We start from the raw sequence: 20,682 nt of genomic DNA, 5'->3' as shown, positions 1-20,682 counted from the left end.
TATAAGATTATACAGTATAAGCAACTCCCAACTGTTGCCTCTTCCCTCCAAAGTTCCTAGTTTAAAGCTCTTTTAATCAGTTCTGCCAATCTTCATCTCAGAAGTCTATTTCCCACCATACTCGAGTGAAGCCTGTCCCATGAAAACAGTCCTCTGTAAATACTTACCAATACAGGCAGTCCCTGAGTTACGTGGATCCGACTTATGTCGGATCCATACTTACGAACGGGGCTTTTCTCGCCCCGGAGGATGCGGACGGCGGGACCACCCAGACGCGCCACGGTCCCGCCGCCCGCATCCTGTGGGGCGAGAAAAGCTGCTCCGCGTCTCCCTGGTCTGCTGGGCCCCCTCTCCTCCCCAGCAGACCAGGAAGACGCGGAGCAAAGCCATGGAGGACTCGGGCGGGACCGCGGCGCGTCGCGGTCCCGCCACCCGTGTCTCCATGGTCTGCTGGGGGGGGGGCACAGCTAGTGCGCCCCCTCCCCCCCAGCAGACCAGGCTTTTCTTGCGGACGCCTGTGGTAGAGCAGCTGGGGCGCTGTCTGTTGGTCCTGCAGCGCCGCTCCTCGGCGCTACTGGACCAACCCGGCAGCACCCCAGCTCCTCTGTCCCAGGTGTCCTGATTCAGCCGCTGCTGGTCAGTTTCAGCAGCGGCTGAATCAGGACACCTGGGGCAGAGCAGCTGGGGTGCTGCTGGGTTGGTCCGGTAGCGCCTAGGAGCAGCGCTACTGGACCAACCCAGCAGCACCCTAGCTGCTCTGCCCTAGGCATCCCCAAGTCAACCGCTGCTGAAACTGACCAGCGGCTGACTACAGGAAGCCCGAGGCAGAGTTGCTCTGCCCCCGGCTTCCTGGAATCAGCCGCTGATCAGTTTCAGCAGCAGCTGACTTGGGGACACCTGAGGTAGAGCAGCTGGGGTGCTGCCGGGTTGGTCTCCGCAGCGCCAAGGTGCGGCGCTGTGGGGACCTACCCGGCAGCGCCCCAGCTGCTCTGTCCCAGGCGTCCAGATTCAGCTGCTGTTGAAACTGATCAGCGGCTGATTCCAGGAAGCCCGGGGCAGAGAAACTCTGCCTCGGGCTTCCTGTAGTCAGCCGCTGCTCAGTTTCAGCAGCGGCTGAATCTGGACGCCAGTTCTGACTTAATTACAAATTCAACTTAAGTACAAACCTACAGTCCCTATCTTGTACGTAACCCGGGGACTGCCTGTAGTCAGACATCCCACAACCCTCTTTATAGCACCACTGCCTGAGCCATCTATTGATCATCATAATCTTGTGTTGCCTTCTTTCTCCTACTATAAGGACAGACAGAATTCCACTAAAGATCACCTAAGCCTCCAGGATTTCCTTAAGCATCTTCCCCAGCCTGGCATAATCTCCCTTGATGCATTCCATTGAGAATTTAGCTGTGTCATTTGTTCCCACATGAAGGAGTTGATTCTTTGCTGCTCCTCTTCAGTCTCAGTCCACATCCCATATCTTAGCTTCCGTCAGGCAGCATGTTTTTCTGTGCTGCCTCTGGCGACAGGCCTGTTTGTTCTTAATAGGAAGTTCAGTGCAGTTCTCCAGATTTCCTCCTGTGCTTTCTAACTGCAAGTCCTATAGTTCTCTTTTGCGGTTTCCGGACGTCATTCTGTATCCTCTTGGGGATCCAAACTCTCCCCACTTGCTCAAAAAAAACCTTTTGTCATTCACGAGTGCTTAAGCCTCCCCCCTCAGTTTTGCTGAGTCAAGTGCACATGTGAATGCTGCATTGTTGGCAGGCATGCTCCCCTGCTAACAAAGCAAAACCCGCTTGGTGGTGGTGGAAGTACTTTGTCTGCAAAAGTGCCACAAAAAGCATTCACAGGCGATGGCTTTTAGGACAGGGCTGTGTTGACACAGCCTTATTGCTAAAAGCTGCGTAGTGCGGATATATCCTAAGACTCTTTGCCTCCTCTTATAAGACTAAACATTCTTTTCTTCTTCCTTGCCCTTCCACCTTCTGTGACTGCCTGCCGTGGCCAGTCATTTCCAACTCAGCAAACCTGTTCTTGAACGCTATTGCTACTTCTTTAGCGCATCTTTTCCTCTACCCAGTTCTCAGAGTCACATGCTTCCTCTGGCTATTTTCCACACCCAGCAGTCTCTGTGTATAGTTCTTTAGCTTACATCTTCAAATCTTGACTTGTCCTTTTTTGCCTTCCCTCCATCACCTGTTCAAATTCCCTTTGAAACTCTACTACCACCTGCTTTTCCAAACCTAGAAGCGTCTCTTCCATCCGCTCTGTCAGGCAGCATTTCAAAGGTTTTTTTCAAGTACCCACGCCAAGATAATGTACTTCCCACAGTTTCTGCAGCCAGTTGTCTTCACTGTCTCCTCCACTCTTTGGATCACTGCCACTGCTGGGATCCTGAGGTAAGTGTATTTCGGTGGATGTTTCTTTTAAATCACTCAGCTGTGAAACAGCTATCAATGTTAACATTTAAATGGTCATCTATAGGTTTCAGAGTCAAAACTCCAGTGAGCTGTTCACAGCTCTCAACGCTAGGATTTCAGGCTGCCTGCAGACTCAGGAAAATTTCACTGCTTTGTTTTCCACTCAATTCATGTTTTTAAAGAGCTCTTAACATGATGTCTGGAACTCTGGAGAGTCTCTATCACCCTTGCTATTCTTTTCTGTGTTCTCTCAGTATTTCTCAGCTTTACAATTGTGCATCATACTCCATGTATCATACATGTGTCATCCGTGTGCTCTTTTTCTGCCTGTCAAGGCCGTCCCTACACATATACACAATATGCAGCTGCATGGAGCATCCAAAAATTGTGCAGGAGCCAAGCCGCTCTTACTTGCTGTCCTGGTGGGGCCCCAAATTACATCTCTAGATGAGGGCAGTTTCCAGGTTATCTCTGCCACCAGTTCTTCGTGGCCAGAGGCTGCCTAAGCTGGGCTCCCCACTCACTGGAGGCTGGAGCGGCTCAGACTTCCAGCTAGCTGTGGAGCTAGTGGCAGCCTCTATAGCAGCCAGGCATTGAACCTCCTCACTGCTGGACTCTCTCAGGGAAGGGCAGCAGGTTTGCAGAAATGTTGGTGGTGCCCAGAATGCACATCCTTTCTCAAATCCCCTCACCCCCGCCTGTCTAAAGCTCTGGGAGGCAGTTTGGGTGCTGGGTGCAGGCTGTGAGCTAGAGCCAGGAATTGAGGGGCAGGTTCTGGGATGGGTGCAGGCAGGGTGTGAGGTTCAGACTCTGGGAGGGAATTTGGGTGCAGGAGGGGTGGTGGCTTCAGGTTTGGGAGGGAGTTTGGGGATTGGGTGTATGGGTGCAGATTCTGGGAGGGAATGTGGATTCAGGTGGGTATCTGAGTTGCAGGCTCTGGGATGGAGTCTGGCTCTGACTTGGGGCAGGGGGTGGGACCCTGCAGTTCAAAAGAGCTCGAGCCTCCCAGTTGCTGTCACTGCTGCAGCAGCATCAGTCAGCGCCCCAAGCCCTTTAAATCACCACTGGGATGCCGGGTGGTACTCAGGGCTGGGGGTGGGGGACAGAGAGTAGAGCAGCATGCTCCGGGTGGCACTGAGGGCTGGCACTTTCAGAACTGCAGCTCCTTGCCCCACACCTTTCCCAGGGGCCTGGAAAGTTTATGGTTCCTCTGGTCCCAGGACAGGAATATTCCTGGTTCTGAGGCACCATGGGCCATATAAGTCACCACCTATAGTGAGGTGCTATAGGGAAGGGAAAATAAGAGCACGGTGGGCCCCAGGCGGGGGGCAGTAACAAGTCACATGAAGGGCATGTAGGGGGTGGGTTTAGGTAGGGCCCCATCAATTCTAAGGACAGCCCTGCTGCCAGTGATACAAACCTCTGTTCTCTTTGCACGCTTACCTCCACCCAGACATTGAGAAGATGGGGTTTAAGCATCTATTCTCTATCAGTCCCCTGGCTTTTTTCTCGTCTGCATCTTCCCATCTTTTATTGCCTTGACACTCTCTCTAGGGCTACGCCTACACTGCGGTATCCCGAAATAGCTATTCCGCGTCTTAAGAGCAAAATATAACGGGCTTGCTATTCCGACGTCCCTGTAACCCTCGTTGCACAAGGGATAAGGGACATTTCAGAATAGCGCTTTCTTTCAAAATAAGATTGAAAGAAGCTATGCAATGAGGTAAGCGTGCTGTGTAGACGCACCCTTGCTGTTTGTCCAGTCTTCTCTTAATTGCTTTGCATTAAAGTACATGAGCATTCTCAGCCCCTTTTTTCCTACTTACCTTTTCCCTTGGGTATCTGGTTCTACAGGTATCAGCTGGCACTTAATTCTAGGTGCCTACCTGCCTATTCTTTTTCTCAGTTCTGTGTTCCATAGTATGAATAAGGTAAGTACCAAGGAGTGAATGTTGATCGTGACATGTCACTTACCTCCTATCTGATCTATAGCCAGCCATTCAGCGCTCCTCTTCCCTGACAAAACCACGTGTGTGTTTATCTTGTGGTAGCTAATGCACATTAGGTATCCCACTACAAAACATACAGGAGACTGGGCACTTCCATTTTACTTAGCTAAACTAGGCCAGGTCAGGCATGGGTGAGGGGTTGACGTTACCTAGCTACCTCACAGTAAGAGCTACGGGTGCCTTGTCTCTGTTTATGCTTCACTGGAAGCCTTCACTGTTTAGCCAGTGTTCTCTGGTTTCTGATAAGCCCCAAATTGATTAGGGTTGAATAGTCAACTCATTTCACCATTATACTTGTGCTCAGGAGCAGCTGGTGCCCCAGGTGGAACACACGATCGGCGCCCCTGCTTGCAGGGCCCTCAATGGACTGATGTCATCACCAGGCGCCCCGGGCACCCCGTGACATCATCATTGGGTGCCCAGTTGAAGGCGTGCCCTAGGCGGTGGCCGAGTCCACCTATAGTCACGGGCCGCCCCTGCTTGTGTTTGTTAACTTTACACAACGTTTTGGCAGCACTAGTCTATTGAAACTGTGCTTGAAGCCCTATAGTACATTCTGTACATGACTCACCATCTACTCTCCGTTGCCATTTCCTTTAAGATTTTTATCAGTTTTGTTAACTCTGACCCCTCTTTCATAAATAGGTCTCTCGCTAGCCAGCCCAATTCTCTCCTGTTACCTTTCTGACCCTTCTAGTTTAGAGTTTTGGTCTTGGCTTGATTTCTAATTAACTTGGGAGAGTACCGAGGGATCCCTCATCTCCGTGGTAAATGCAGCTCTGTTTCAGACGGGGCTCAGAATAATTACTCATTTTCAGGATTGTTCAATGGCTAGATAAGAAAACACTCTTAACAAGTGCTCCTCTGTGGCAATTCCTTTTCTAATCAGAGCAATTAAAATTCTTCTCCAGTGGGAGTTTTTAAGAAATACCAGACCAGAGGTGTAGCGAGGGTACGATGTGCCCAGGGGCAAAGGCAAAATTTGCACACACACGCACACCCACTGCCATGAGACAGGGCTTCAAACCTGGCGCACAGCTGAGCCTGACCCTGGGAGGAGAAGGGGGGAGCTTGTACCGCATCTTCCCCCACCCCCTACAGTTTGCAGCCAGGCCCTCCCCCCTATGCACTAACCCACTGATGGAAATGGAGGAGGGTCAGGCTCGGGGTGGAGAGGCAGCTCCAGCTAGTGGCGACGGGTGGAGGAAGACCAGATGAGCCGAGAGATGACAGGGGGACTAAATTGGCACACACACACACCCCAGCATGGAGCCTGGGGCAAATATCCCCCCACCTTCCCTCACTACGCCACTGGACCAGACCAGACCAAAGGTGGAAGTAAGTGGGTGCACCCTGGTGCAAGAGCTGGCTGAGCTGCGGCAAAGGCAGCAGGAAGCTATTTGAAGAGGTGGCAGGGCCCCAGGTTGCAGCTGAACAGAGCCAGTAAGAAATGTTAAACTACTTTCACCGCTGACCCCCCAGACTGAGTTTTAGCTTGTGATCCAGGAGTACTTGAGCTCCAATTCTGGTTCTGTGGCTTTGGGTAAGTTCCTTAACATCTCTGTCTCAGTTTCTCCTTTGACAACATGAGGGTAAAACTTATCCATACAGGCATGGGGGGGAAGGGAGAGGTTAACAGTTAGTTGTTTGTAAAGTGCTTCAGATAAATCACGCTCATACTATTCATCCTTTGCAAAACAGCCAGATTCCTTCTGACTTCATTGGCATTATGAGATGGTTTGTGGATGGAACTATGTTAAAGTGGTGGATTGCTCGTCAGCAGCTGCCATTAGTCAGTGTGGTTTAGAGTAGGGATGTCAGTGTAACCAGTAATATTTTGTGTGGTTACACGACTGTTCAGTTACACTATATCTAACATCCCTAGGTTAGAACAGTGGTTCTCAACCTGTTTGGGCTTGGGACCCATATGTTTATGGCATGTTGCCACCCAGTAAATAGTCTGGGAGTTCAAGCCCTGGAGTGGTTTCAGCCAGGTCCTTTTCTCCCCCAACCCTGAAGGTCCTGCCCTGCACTCACCCTACCATGACAGCCCCTGTGCTGTGGGTCTCCCGCCAATTGGGCAGAAAAATTGCCCTAGGGCCTAGTGATTCAAAAGAGCACAGGACTCCCATCCGCTACTGCAGCAGCAATGGTGGCCGAGCCCTGCGCCCTTTAAATTGCCGCTGGAGCACCTTACTGCACATTCTGGGCAGCTCTGAAGGCTGAAAGGGAGTGCTGGGCTCTGGGCAATGCTGAGGGCTGCCAGAAGTGGGCAGTGGCATGCTCTGGGTGGTGCCGAGGGCTAGTTTTGTTAGTCTCTAAGGTGCCACAGGATGACTCATTGTTTTTAAAGTTACAGACTAACACGGCTACCCCTCTGAGTCATGATACAAAGTTCTCCATCGCCCTTTTCTATACTCCCGTAGCTACCTACAATAACGCACTGTTTCCAGGTAGGAGAAATACAGGTTAAAGTGGATTTAACTTTAAAGGTGGGGAGAGGGATCCAGGAAATTAGAATAAGAGGTTGTCTCAAACTTTTTTTTAAGTGCTAAAATCATAGACAGAAGAAAATAGACAACATACCAGACTTCTTTGCATGCCGATTCATTGTGTTGTGCATCTGCCATATGATCTGGGTCAAGTAACTATTCCGTGCCTCAGTTTCCTCATCTGTAGATGCCAATGCAGTTTAGTTTACAGCTGAATCTTGACTTAGCGCAGCTTTAAAACTTTATTATGCAGAAGAAATATGCTGCTTTTAATCATCTTAATTTAAATGAAACAGGCACAGAAACAGTCAGATTTTTTTTTTTTTTACTGAATTCACATTTAACACGGTACAGGTTGGACCTCCCTGCTCTGGCACTCTCGGGACCTGACTGGTCCTGGATGAGGGATTTTTGGTGTACCAGGGGAGGTCATTTCTGGCCCTCCTGCTGCTGGCTTCACCCCCTGTCCTGCTGCCCCACCAGGCTTCCTGGCTTCCCCCAGCCAGCTGAGCCATGCAGCTGGGCTACCCAGCCCCCCACATCCACAGCACATCACAGCACAGCATGGCTGGGCTTCTCACCTCCCCCCCCCCCCCCCCAACCATTCACAGCCCAGCTGGGTCATGTGCCAGGCTCCTTGTCCCCAGGACAACCTAGTTGCATCATGCTGAACACCACATCCCAGCCTGCCCACAACGCGCCGGGATTCTCTGATCCCGATCAGAGTCCCAGCTTGTAGAAATGCAACCTGTGCTGTACTGTATTTGTTTTTTTAATCTCTGCTGTCACCTGCTTGCAAGCTTCCAGTTCCAAATGACGTGTGTGGTTACCAGATAGTTTATAACTCGGAGAGTCTACTGTATATTAGAGCTAAGCTCAGCATTACAATGTCCATTAAGAAGAGAGTAGGAAACCACACTCTGTACAGTTCCCAAATCCCTAAAGCCAATTTTTTTTTCCAGATTGTAATTTATTGGGATGAAATTCAGCTCCAGAATATGCAAGGTCATTTAACAACATTCATGCACAGGTGACAGCTCAGAGAAGAGGGGAAACAGAGAATTTTATGCTTGTTAATAAATACTTGGCTCTTGTCTAATCAGATGGGAGCAGCAATGCAATTAGTCATGATGGCAGAAGTGTGCACACGCAGGCTCTTCTTATCTGGCCAGTCTAGCAACCAAGGTTTTACTGTAAATTGTACCTTTTTTCAAGAGCTTTATTATGGCTTAGATCAAAATAATAAACAATTTCCTTGTCAATTGCCTTCCAGTGGAAAAGTACAGCACCCAAAATGGGTTCCAGCCAATGTTTTCGGCAGGAACTGAAATGAGGGCAGGTGTTTGAATTTCCAAAGAGGGTGTTAGGGCCAATAAGGGATGAGACTGTGATGGTTAAGGTGAGCTATATGATAAATGCAAAGTAGTGCACACTGGAAAACACAATCTCAACTATACATACCATATGTTGGGGGGGGTCTAAATTAGCTATTACCACTCAAGAAAGATGTTGGAATCATTGTGGATGTTTCTCTGAAAATATCCACTCAATATACAGCAGGTTCACACACACACACACACACACACACACACACACACACACACACACACACACACACACACTCACAGCACCCTCGGGATCTGATTGGTCCTGAATGAGGGAATTTGCCTGACAAGAGGAGACCCCCTGCTACCAGCTCCCCAGACCACCTCCCTCTCCACTGCCAGCCCCAGCCACCCTGCACTGTGCTGCCATACTGCTGTGTCTCCAGCCCCGGCTGCACTTTCAGGGCTGCCACATCTCTGGCCCCAGCCCTGCTGTCGGGGCTGCTGTGGCTGCCACATCCCCAGCCCTGCTACTGGGGCTGCCGTGACCCTGATGCGCTACTAGGGCTCCGGCACTGATCCTAGCCCCTTGGGCTTCCAGCCAGGACTCCCTTGTCCAGGAACACCATTTTGCCTGGATGAGGGAGTCCCAGTTTTGGGAGGTCCAACTCATAAAAAAAAGAAAATTAAATAGATATTAGACCCACTCAGCTCTAACACTAACATATTCTGACAAATTGTGGCAAGTCACTGAAGGGTCACTGGTTATCTGTAATATTTTAATGTATATTCTCACTTTGTTACTAACTCTGTGGAGAGGGAGAGACCCCGTCAGGACGCCTGGGCTCTATCTCAGCCCTGGAAGCAGAGTGGGGTCTAGTGGGTTACAGCAAGGGAGCAGATACATTTCAGCTCTATAGAAGAACATCACTATAGCCATACTTGGTCAGACCAAAGGTCCTTCTAGCCCAGTATCCTGTCTGCCGACAGTGGCCAATGTCAGGTGCTTCAGAAGAAATAACCAGAAGAGGCAATCATCATGATCCATCCCCTGTCGGCTATTCCCAACTTCTGGCAAACAGAGGCTAGGGACACCATCCCTGTCCATTCTGGCTAGTAGCCATTGAGAGATATATCCTCCTTGAATCTATTTGGTTCTTATTGGAATCCTGTTATGGTTTAGGTCTTTGCACCATCTCCTGGCAATAGTTCCACAAGTTGACTGTGAAAAAATAATTGATTTTGTTTGTTTTAAATCTGCTGCCTATAAATGTAATTGGGTCAGCTTCTTGTGTTATGTTAGTGAATGAATGAATAACATTTCCTTATTCTATTTTTCCACACTGTTCATGATTTTCTAGACCTCTAACATATCCCCCCACCCTTTACTCATTTCTTTTCCAAACTGAAAAGTCCCAGTCTTGTTAATCTCTCCTCACATGGAAACTGTTCCTTACCCCCTAATCATGTCTGTTGCCCTTTCTGTACCTTTTCCAAATCCAATAGATCTTTTTTAGATAGGTGACCAGATCTACATACAGTATGCAAGATGTGGGCATACAATGACTTTATATAGAGGCAGTATGGTATTTGGTGTTGCTATTTGTTATTTTCCCAATGTTCCCAATATTCTGTTAGCTTTTTAGTTTTTAGACTGCATTGCACATTGAACAGGTTTTTCAGGGAACTATCCACAAGGATTCTTAGATCTCCTTCTTGAGTGATAACAGCTGTTTCAGATCCCACCATTTTTGTATCTCTAGTTAGGATTATCTTTTTCCATGTGCATTACTTTGCACTTGTCAACACTGAATTCCATCTGCCCTTGTGTTGCCCAGTCACCCATTTTTGTGAGATCCCTTTATAACTCTTTGCAGTCAGCTTTGAATTAGACACTGTTCACCCCATTTTCAAGAATATTTATACATTTAACATCCAAACACAGATCCCCACAGCACAGCACTCATTCCTACAGTGGAATGAATGCCCAACCTTTTGTTATTTTTAATCATCCTGCCTCCCTCTTTTTATAACAAACCCTCTGCCCCAAAGGGAGGCTCAAACTCTGTTGCATTTAAGAACTGCCTCTGGAGTCAGGGCATAGGCTTCAAGCAGACCTCAAGTATGAAATCCAAGGGTTCAAGCTTGGGAGGTGGAGCTCTGCCCCCTAAACCCCCTAAATGGCACCCTTGTTTTAAGGCAGGGGTGGGCAATAATTTTTGTTGTGGGGCCACTCCAAGATTTTGGAAAATGGTCAAGGGCCGCACTCTTCTGTGGAGGGGGTGGGGAGTCTAGGATGGAGGTTGGGTGCTGAAGGGCACGTGGGGTAAGGGACTGGGGTGCAGGAGACAGTGTGAGGTCTGAGAGAGAGTTTGGGTGAAGGGAGGGGGGTTGTGACCTGGGTCAGGAGATTGGGGCATAGGGTCAGTAAGGGAGTATGGGTGCAAGAGAGGATTCTAGCTGGGGCGAGGGGCTCTAGGAGGAATTGTGACCTGGGAGAAGGGAAAAAGAGGGTGCAGACTGCAGCGGGTTTGGGTGGTGACCTGGGGCAGGGGAATAGGGTGAAGAGTCTGGGAGGGTGTTTGGGTGCAGGAGAGGAGTCTGGCCTGGCAAAGGGGTGTAGGAGGGAGTTGTGACTTGGGGCAAGGGGGAACAGAGGCTTTGGATGGTGATCTGGGGAAGGGAGTTGGGGTGCAGGAAGGGGAGGATCTGGCTGGGAAGCACATACCTAAGTGTTTCCTGGCCAGCATCGCTGCAGCATCCCCAAGGCAGTATGGACACCCTGCCTGCTGCAACCCCAGACTGCTTGAAACTGCAGGCAGTTCCCTCCATGTGGCTCTCCGCTCCAGGAGGGGGAAGAGGCTTGTGTTGCCCCTATTCCCCAGGCCAATATCTCAGCTCCTGTTGGCAGAAATGTAGCCGTGTTAGTCTGGGGTAGTTGAAGCAAAATGCAGGACAATGTAGCACTTTAAAGACTAACAAGATGGTTTATTAGATGATGAGCTTTCGTGGGCGAGACCCACTTCCTCAGATCAAATAGTGGAAGAAAGTAGTCACAACCATGTCCTTTTCATATTTGTTCATTTTTTTAAATTGTATCCTTTGGTATATATGGTTGTGACTACTTTCTTCCACTATTTGATCTGAGGAAGTGGGTCTGGCCCACGAAAGCTCATCATCTAATAAACCATCTTGTTAGTCTTTAAAGTGCTACATTGTCCTGCATTTTGCTCCTGTTGGCGTGTTGCTTCCAGCCAATAGGAGCTGGGGATTGGGTTGAGGGATCATACGAAGCCTCCCCCTGCCTGCAGAGCAGAGAGCTGCATGGACTGAGCTTTAAACTGTGGCAGCTGTGTACCTGAGGGTCCTGGCAGGGTGGTCCGTGGGCCAGATCCAGTGGCTTGGCGGGAGGGATCTGGCCCCTGGGCCGTATTTGCCCAGTCCTGCTTGAAGGGTACATATTTTCAAGCATGACAGCTAGAAACTTAATTTAAAAATCAATAAAAAAGCTGAGATTCTCATATAGTCACATGGCTGGAGGAACAGGGCTTTAACAGAAAAGCACCACATATTGTGAAATGCATGATAAAACTGCAAGAGCTGACAATACTGTCATATCACCAGAATCTGTTGTCCAGATATCCAGCCTGCTTCACAGACTAAGTGTGTAATTTCCTGTTTGTAATGTGTATATCATTTCTTTCTGTCTTAAAAGTCTGTTAAACTTTTGAGTACTGAACAAACAATATACCTGGTTTCAGTTCTACCAGGCTGATTTCAGCATAGTTCTTGAAATCATTTACTCTCACCATGATGCTTCTGGGCAATCTGTGCCATTAGTGAAATAGTACAGTCAATTGATAATAGCTATTAATGGGATTGCCCTACTTGTTAATTACTGGCTCAGAGCCTACCTTTTTTCTTTATGAAGCAAATTTATTTAGCAACCGCTAGATGGCCAGCAGGGATTTAGTTTGACAAAAAACTTAATGCTTATTAAGTTTGCATTTGGCTGCAGGGTACAAAAATGGTTACTCTGGTTGCAAGCCAAGAGAATCATTTAAGTGAATGCATTTTAGAAAGGAGAATCAGGTACTTGCAATCTTAGTAAATACATATTAAACTAAAGCATGTAAATAGTCCTTTTAGTGCTGACCCTTGCTCTGTGTTCTGCAGTGGGCAACAATAAGGACAATGCTTGCTCTGAAGAGATTACGTTTAGAAGAGAGATATTTAGATGACAGGATGCATGAAGAAATCCAGAGTGGAGAAAACCTCCAAGTATACATCAGTAAGATATATTCATTACATTCACGTATTGCTGTGCAAATCTGACTGCACAGTATCTCAAATGTAACCTTTTCAGAAGTAGTAGGCTGTAAACAGAGGCGGGGAACCTTTTTTTGGGTTGGGGGCCCACTGACCCACAGAAAAATTGGTTGGGGGCCACACACGGGGAGAAGTGAATTAATACATAAAACGCCTACCACCATCATAGCAAGGAGAAAATAAAACCCTCACAGATGTGTACCCCAACTGAGAAGACATCACTTCCCTCCAGCTCCATCCAGGAGACTAGGGGGACTGGAGCTAGTAAATTTTGTGAAGTGGGGCCAAAAATGAGGGGTTCAGTGTGTAGGAGGGGGCTGCCAGGGAACAGGCTGGGGTGGGGATGTGAGGTCTGGCCAGGAGTGAGCTGTGGGTGCAGGGCCTGGAAGGGAGGAAGGGTACAGGAGCAGGGTGGATGTGCAGGAGTGGCACTGGAGATTAAGAATCTGGCCAGGAGGCAGGTGAAGAAGCGGGATGGGGATGGGGGACTGGGAGTGGGGGGTACAGGAAGGGGCAGAGATTGAGCCACAGTTTCTTGCCATTTCAACCAGAAAGGACATTGTCTCAAGGACTTGATTACCTGCATCCTGCTTCAAAGACCTTTTAAGACTTCACTTGAAAGATAATCCACTGAACTATCATTCATGCCTAAATTCGACACTTTACACTCAAATTTGAATAAAGATGCTAATTATCTTACCCATTACAAAGATAGCTTCCCCAATTATCACCTCTAATATCATTAGCTCACAGACATTTACCTCCCCCCCCCTCCATCCACCTTCCGTTCTGAAATTTGATTTGTCCTTTTCATATGTGTTCATTTTTTTAATTGTATCCTTTGGTATATATGGTTGTGACGATTTTCTTCCACTATTTGATCTGGGAAAGTGGGTCTGGCCCACGAAAGCTCATCACCTATTAAACCACCTTGTTAGTCTTTAAAGTGCTACTCAGTCATGTTTTTTGTTTCTGAAGCCCCCAATGAGTCTTTCGCTTTACAATTTTCATGGCTGAGTCAAACTGTGTTTTATTAATTGATGTCAGGGTAATTCTGCTGATGACCAGAAATCTCATGAGTGCTCCAAAAAAAACCAAACAAAAAAACCAAGCCATTTTCAAATACTATTTCTGGAATGCTATTTCTCCAGTGTTGGAAATTTTAAAGACCCGGCTTGACAAAGCCCTGTCTGGGATGATTTAATTGGGATTGGTCCTGGTTTGAGCAAGGGTTTGGCCTAGATAACCTCCTGAGGTCTCTTCCAACCCAAATCTTCTATGATTCTCTGAAGTACCTTGTCTGAGAGACTATTGTGGCAAGTCATTGTTAGCCACTGGAATTGCCTTGCTAGCAATGAGGAGCGGGGAGGAACGTGTCAGTGATTACACTGTTCAGAAGGGTAGGTGGGTATCTCAATACTTGTATTAACCTAAAGTCTGTGATCATACTGTCCAAACTTTTAAAGAAATCTGGATAACTTTGCATAAGGAATGAGTTTCACATCAGTGGTGCAACTGTTACATATTTGGACCAAGATTTTCAAAAGTGACCAATTTTTGGCTGCTCAACTTAAAACATTTTGCATGGAGCCTGATTTTCAGAGTGGGTTGCTCACCGTTTTCTGGAGCCCATCCTCTGAACATCAAGTCCCTTTAGGGTATTTCAGATTGTACACTCAAAAACACATACACCCCAAATCATTTATCACTTGAAAATCTTGGCCTTGGTCTTTTATTCTGTTGCTTTAAAACTCTGCTACATAACTTTATTAGTCAGACAGCCAATTTTATAGTTTGTTCTTACAACTTTTTCTCTCTCTTTTCATGCAGCATCACAATGTTACATCATCTAGTATTTCTCTTAGGAACGTCGCTGGTAGCCAAAGAAATATTTGCATCTATAAACTGCTATTACCAAAAACAAATCGCCAGGTATAATGGTTGTAGCCTCACTGAGGTTCCACTTGTGCCCAAAGATACTCTTGTGTTCTGGCTAAATTTCAACAAAATCAGACAAGTGAATGCTTCCTCCTTCCCTCTCCTGGAACAATTGCTGATTTTGGAAATTGGAACTCAGTCTGTTTCCTCTGTTACCATAGGGAAAGCAGCTTTTAGGAACCTGCCAAACCTTCAAACCTTAGATTTAGGGGACAACAAGATACTTCATCTGGATCCTGAAGCTTTTGTGGGATTGTCAAATGTAAATACACTCCGGCTTTTTCACAACCGTCTTGACGAGTCCATTCTAGAAGAAGACTATCTTCGAGATTTTATCTCCTTAGAATATTTGGATCTTTCTTCAAACCAGATCAAAATCCTTCGCCCTCATCGCTTATTTTACCATTTAAAAAACCTGACAATTGTGAACCTGAAATACAACCAGATACCTATCATATGTGAAGGACACCTTGATAGCTTCCAAGGAAAATTCTTCTCGTTGTTTATTCTCAATTCTAATTATTTATACAAACCAACTTCTGAGGACTGGGCCAACTGTGGAAATCCTTTCAAAAACATAGCTCTAGGGACATTGGATCTTGGTAGTAATGGTTGGGGGGAGGATAAAGTGCAACACTTCCTCACAGCTGTGAATGGGACTCCAATTGACTTTTTGAAATTTAAAAATCACATAATGGGTTCAGGATTTGGCTTTAAGAACTTCAGAGATCCAGACAAAGATACATTTGCAGGGCTAGCACGAAGCGGCATTCGCCTGCTGGATATTTCACATGGTTTTATTTTCTCTCTCAATCCTTATTTGTTTCAGAGCCTGGGTGATTTGGAATGGCTAGACCTTAACCATAACAAGATAAATCAGATCCAAAAGCAAGCATTTTTTGGTCTGAGAAACCTAAAAACTCTAAACCTGTCATATAACCTTCTGGGGGAGCTATACAATGACGCTTTTGAGGGGCTTCAGAATGTGAAGCTTATTGATTTGCAACAAAATCATATTGGAATAATTGCTCAGTATCCGTTCAGGGATTTATTAAGTTTAGAGATGGTAGATCTCCGGGATAATGCCATTAAAACTCTTCCTTCTTTCCCGTCCATGGCCACTATTTTTTTAAGTGACAATAAGCTACTATCTATAGGTAGCCAGACAATAAGGGCAACATTTATTAACTTGGAAAGAAACAGATTGGCCAATCTGGGTGATCTTTATATTCTTTTACAAGTTCCAAATGTGCAGTATATCCTTTTAAGACAAAATCGTTTATCTGATTGTAATAAACATGTTAATGTTTCAGAAAATAACCAGTTAATCTACTTGGATCTAGGAGAAAACATGTTAAAGCTTGTGTGGGACAGAGGTTTATGTTTGGATGTGTTCAGGGCACTTTCCAATCTACTGGTGCTTCACCTGAATAACAACTACCTTACTGCCCTGCCACAGGATATTTTTAGTGGTCTAACATCACTGAACAGACTTAACTTAGCCTCAAACCTGTTGTCTTACCTTCCTCCTGATGTTTTTCCCGAAAGCCTAAAGACACTTAATATGTCTGAAAACCAACTTCTTTCACTTGCCCCTGAGGTCTTTATGACTTTGAGTCTCCTGGATATAACAAATAACAGATTTTTTTGTGATTGCACTTTAAATACCTGGATAGCATGGGTAAATAAAAGCAATGTGACCTTAGCTGGCTCAGAAAATGACACCTACTGTGTACTCCCACCTGGTCTCACGCGGGTTCCCTTCTCGTCAGTGGCACTTGATGGGTGTAATGAAGATGAGCTCCAGAAGCCTCTACAGTTCTCACTGTTCATCTTCACTTCAGTCACTCTGATAATGTTCCTAACAGCAGTCATTGTTTTTAATCACTTTCGGGGAACTTGTTTTGTCTGGTATAAGACCATCATAGGGACTCTGCTAAAAGAACGTAAGCAAGCAATAGATACAAGTGCATACAAATATGATGCCTATCTATGCTACAGCAACAGAGACTTTGAGTGGGTTCAGAATTCATTGCTAAAGCACCTGGACTCTCAATATTCTGAGAAAAACAGATTTACTTTGTGCTTTGAAGAGAGAGATTTCCTGCCAGGAGAGGATCATATCACCAACATCCGCGATGCTATTTGGAATAGCAGGAAAACGATTTGCATTGTGACAAGGCAGTTTCTCAAAGATGGGTGGTGTGTAGAAGCCTTTAATTTTGCCCAGAGCAGATACTTTTGTGACCTGAAAGACGTCCTCATTATGGTAGCGGTTGGGTCACTATCTCAGTATCAGTTGATGAAATACAAACCGATTAGAGTCTTTGTGCAGAGGAGTCAGTATATGCAGTGGCCTGAAGATCATCAAGATGTAGACTGGTTTTTAAACAGTCTCTCTCACCAAATTCTACAAGAAAAAAAGGTGAAAAAGAAATCCAGTGTTACAGAAATGCAAACGATAAGGACAATCTCGTAATTGGGAGGGTTGTTCATACTACTAGTGCCATAAGCCAGACTTTTGTAGTTATATTTTTGCTTGTGGCTTGACAGTTACTTGAATATTCTCAATCCATTTCCACCTGTGATATGGCAGGAGCAAGATACAGGCCATGCTTCAGCTTCCCTGAGACATGGGTAGAATATAACTTCCTTGCTTTAAGTTTTAATACACATGGTGTCAGCTTTAAAATCACTGGCAAATGGAATTAACAATGTGCAGTTATTCTAGGAGCTATGGCCCACGTTTTCAAAAGAAACCACCAATAGTGGATGTCTCAAATGTTGGGTGCTCAGACTGGGACTAAGGATGTTAAGAGGCAGGTAATTGTGCATCAACTACACAATTAGTTGATAAGGGCAGGTGCTCAGAAGGAGCTACTCCCACTGTGGCTCTACAGTTTAAATGTAGTAAGAGTCAGATGCTCAGGTAGCCTGGCTCCTACTACAGGCAGTCCCCGGGTTACATCAATCCGACTTAAGTCAGACCCCTAGTTACGAATGGGGGAGGGGGGCGGGGTGCCTCCCCCAGCAGACCAGGGAGACGCGGAGCGGCTTTTCTCGCCATGGAGGACGCGGGCAGTGGGAACGCTGAGACACGCCGCGGTCCCACCGCCCGCGTCCTCCGCGGCGAGAAAAGCCGCTCCGTGTCTCCCTAGTCTGCTGGGGGGGGGCGCAGCTAATGCACCCCCCCACCCCAGCAGACCAGGCTTTTCTTGCCGACGCCTGGGGTAGAGCTGCTGAGGGGCTGCCAGATTGGTCCCCGCAGCGCCGAGGTGCAGCGCTGCGGGGACCTACCCGGCAGTGCCCCAGCTGCTCTGTCCCAGGCGTCCCCAAGAGCAGCTGGGGTGCTACTGGGTTGGTCCCGCCGCGCCAAGGGTCGGCGCTACCAGACCAACCCAGCAGCACTCCAGCTGCTCTGCCCCAGGCGTGTCCGATTCAGCCGCTGCCGGTCAGTTTCAACAGCAGCTGAATCTGGACGCCTGGGACAGAGCAGCTGGGGCACTGCTGGGTTGGTCCCCGCAGCACCGCACCTCGGTGCTGCGGGGACCAACCTGGCAGCACCCCAGCTGCTCTACCCCAGGTGTCCCCAAGTCAGCTGCTGCTGAAACTGATCAGTGGCTGATTCCAGGAAGCCCGGGGCAAAGCAGCTCTGCCTCGGGCTTCCTGTAGTCAGCCGCTGATCAGTTTCAGCAGCGGCTGAATCAGGGACACCTGGGGTACAATATGTACCAGTTCCGACTTACGTACAAATTCAACTTAAGAACAAACCTACAATCCCTATCTTGTACGTAACCCGGGGACTGCCTGTATATTTAAACTGCAGAGCTGCAGCGGGGGTAGCTTCCAGTCCCAGCTTGCTCAGTCCTGGCTCATGCTCGGTCCAGCAGCCCCTGTCTGAGGGGGTCCCAGCAGGATGCTGGGACCCCAAGTGGACAGGGGCTGCTGCCAGAGCAGCCTACACTGTGCCCCTACCCCCTATAGAGGCAGAAGCATGGGGAGGGCAAGTGGCACTGTGGAGATGGTGCTGGGGGGAACTGGCTTTTAAGCTGGCGCCCTCCAGCACCAGCTCCTGCTTCTCCCACCCCCACTTGTTGCTTCTGATATGGGGGTCGGGGGGAATGATTAAGATGGCATGATGTGGGTAGGAAGGAATCATATATACATTTCTCACATACACACACTATTGGGTATCATTTTTCACAGAACACCACAGTTTGTAAAACACCACATAGTGTTCTTAAAAAACAACAACTACAGTCACAAGAAAGGATTTACCACTTCCTTAAATCTGGGTTTCGAAGGGTCTGTTTTTTATCAGTAAAGGTCATTAAACATCAATTTCACCATACATGTACAAGCCAAACCAACAGTATTTCTATTAATAATAAACAAAATGTTTAATAATAAACAAACAGATATGCAAAATAAGAAAAATGCTGCTTAAGAATTGAATTGAGTTTGATTTAAGGATATTTACTTAATATATTTTGACGTGATGGTGACAATTTGTGTTTGAATAATGATAAAGTTTTCATTGTTTAAGGTCAGTGCCTACTGTCATTAAATAATTACTCTCTCTCCCATGCTGTAGTCTGATTCCCCCTCCCCCAATTTCCCACAACTGTGAAAATTTAAATTAATAAAAATAGAAAATATGCTTTAAAATAAACATTGATCTTATTCATCAAAAGCATAAACATATACTGCCAAGCCTACTTACAGACACTGTACAAATAATAGATAGTGATAACTAAAAACACAGAGTCTAGGTACTACTTAAAGGTATTATTCTAACCTTGATCTTTGGTCACAAATCCCACTTCTATCACCAAGCAAGCCTCTGTGAATTGAGGGTACATTTTTAGTTGTTGTTTGGCCATGAACTCATTGGATGAACTATTCCTGGACTTTAAACTTTCTCAGCTCTATGACCTTTTAGCACCAATTTCAGTGACAAGTATAAATGGTTAGAAATCTATCACCTTTTGCTGCTGTAATTGCTGTAGTATCATTCACGTTGTTTTTTTCACATGGGGAAAAGTAAGCAAGCAGAGTTTGCCTAGGACTTCCAGATTTAGCTGAAACACAGAGTCCTGAATTTTTATATACTAGACTTCAGCTCCTGCCCCCTATATGCTATTCCCGTTCAGTTGCAAAACTACTGTAATCTGTAAATTAGAACTCCTGCTGTTTTCATGTGAAGATTCTTCAGATTAGATGCATCAAGGACTGAGGTGGATAAAGACCTTAGAGACAGATGACTGCCCAGATCACTGAACAAATTTGAAGCCAGTCTTCTACACAGTCTACCTTACTCTGCGGGCAGCTAAGTATAAGTGTTGCATTGGATGGAATATGGCATTCCTTACTTTATCACAATACCTACACCTCACTGTATTTCAAACAGCATGCTACCTTAGTGACATCAGCTTTGTACCCAAAAGGTGCATTGTATAGGCCACCCTGCTGTAGGCATTCCCAGCCTGCACCTGCCTTCTGAGAAAGGGAAATAAAGATCAATTCAGTATCAGTTGAGTAACTGCACATCTTCCCAATCAGCTCTGAGGCTGCCTCTGCTCCTGTTGAAATAATCAGCTTGACCCCCTTTGGGCTAGAACTGACAGTATGGATCTAGAAAACCAAATTTCAAAATGATCCATCTGCAAGATAATGCTATCATTTATAAGAATTAAGGCTAGGATTCTCAAATGTGTCAGAGAGAGTTAAGCGGTCCAAATTCTGTTCGAATCCATGAGGGCTAGAGCTGAATTTCCCTTAGGAGTCTTTGAAAAATCCCAGATTAAAGTAATTCTTTCATTTCAAAAAGTATAAGGTTTGCAACAAAATGTTGCCCTGAAAAGAGCAACAGCTAATCCAATTAAAATCATGTCTAAACTGTTTAACCAATATTTTATGTGGAGGAGAGACCAGCGTATTAAAAGGATGCTTTATCTGTGGCGTGATTATATTTACTCTCTTCTAAGGTAAATATTATCAAACACTTGATTTGATCAACCAGTCTGCAGGATGCGTTACCATGTCAGTGTAATCCCATGTGAATTGATATGAAAACTAAGCCCTCATTTCAGAGGATGTGTGTTATTGTACAATAAAAATGAACAAAATGAAAAATATCGGTATGTACAGGGGAAAAACAAACCTTCCATTA

At 46.4% G+C, this 20,682-nt stretch overlaps 1 protein-coding gene across 6 annotated transcripts in view; it reads left to right on the top strand.

Moving 5' to 3' along the window:
• TLR5 (toll like receptor 5) overlaps positions 1 to 20,682 on the top strand; it is a 39,015-nt gene that overhangs the window by 8,407 nt on the left and 9,926 nt on the right. For 2 of the 6 annotated variants that reach the window (XM_075925255.1, XM_075925252.1), the window contains one exon: positions 14,403 to 19,182. The exons of 1 other annotated variant lie outside the window; for it this stretch is intronic. In XM_075925255.1, coding sequence (XP_075781370.1) covers positions 14,410 to 16,989 — 2,580 coding nt within the window. In that variant the 5' untranslated portion in view covers positions 14,403 to 14,409 and the 3' untranslated portion in view covers positions 16,990 to 19,182. Of the gene's footprint in view, positions 1 to 1,130; positions 2,397 to 12,419; positions 12,535 to 14,402; positions 19,183 to 20,682 lie in introns of those variants that run through there. 3 more of the 6 variants (XM_075925254.1, XM_075925253.1, XM_025180980.2) reach the window with 3 other exon arrangements.

The sequence above is a fragment of the Pelodiscus sinensis genome, chromosome 3 (assembly GCF_049634645.1).
Source record: "Pelodiscus sinensis isolate JC-2024 chromosome 3, ASM4963464v1, whole genome shotgun sequence".
NCBI lineage: Eukaryota > Metazoa > Chordata > Testudines > Trionychidae > Pelodiscus > Pelodiscus sinensis.
Note: the sequence above shows the minus strand (reverse complement) of the source record. Positions and strands in the feature narration are given on the sequence as shown.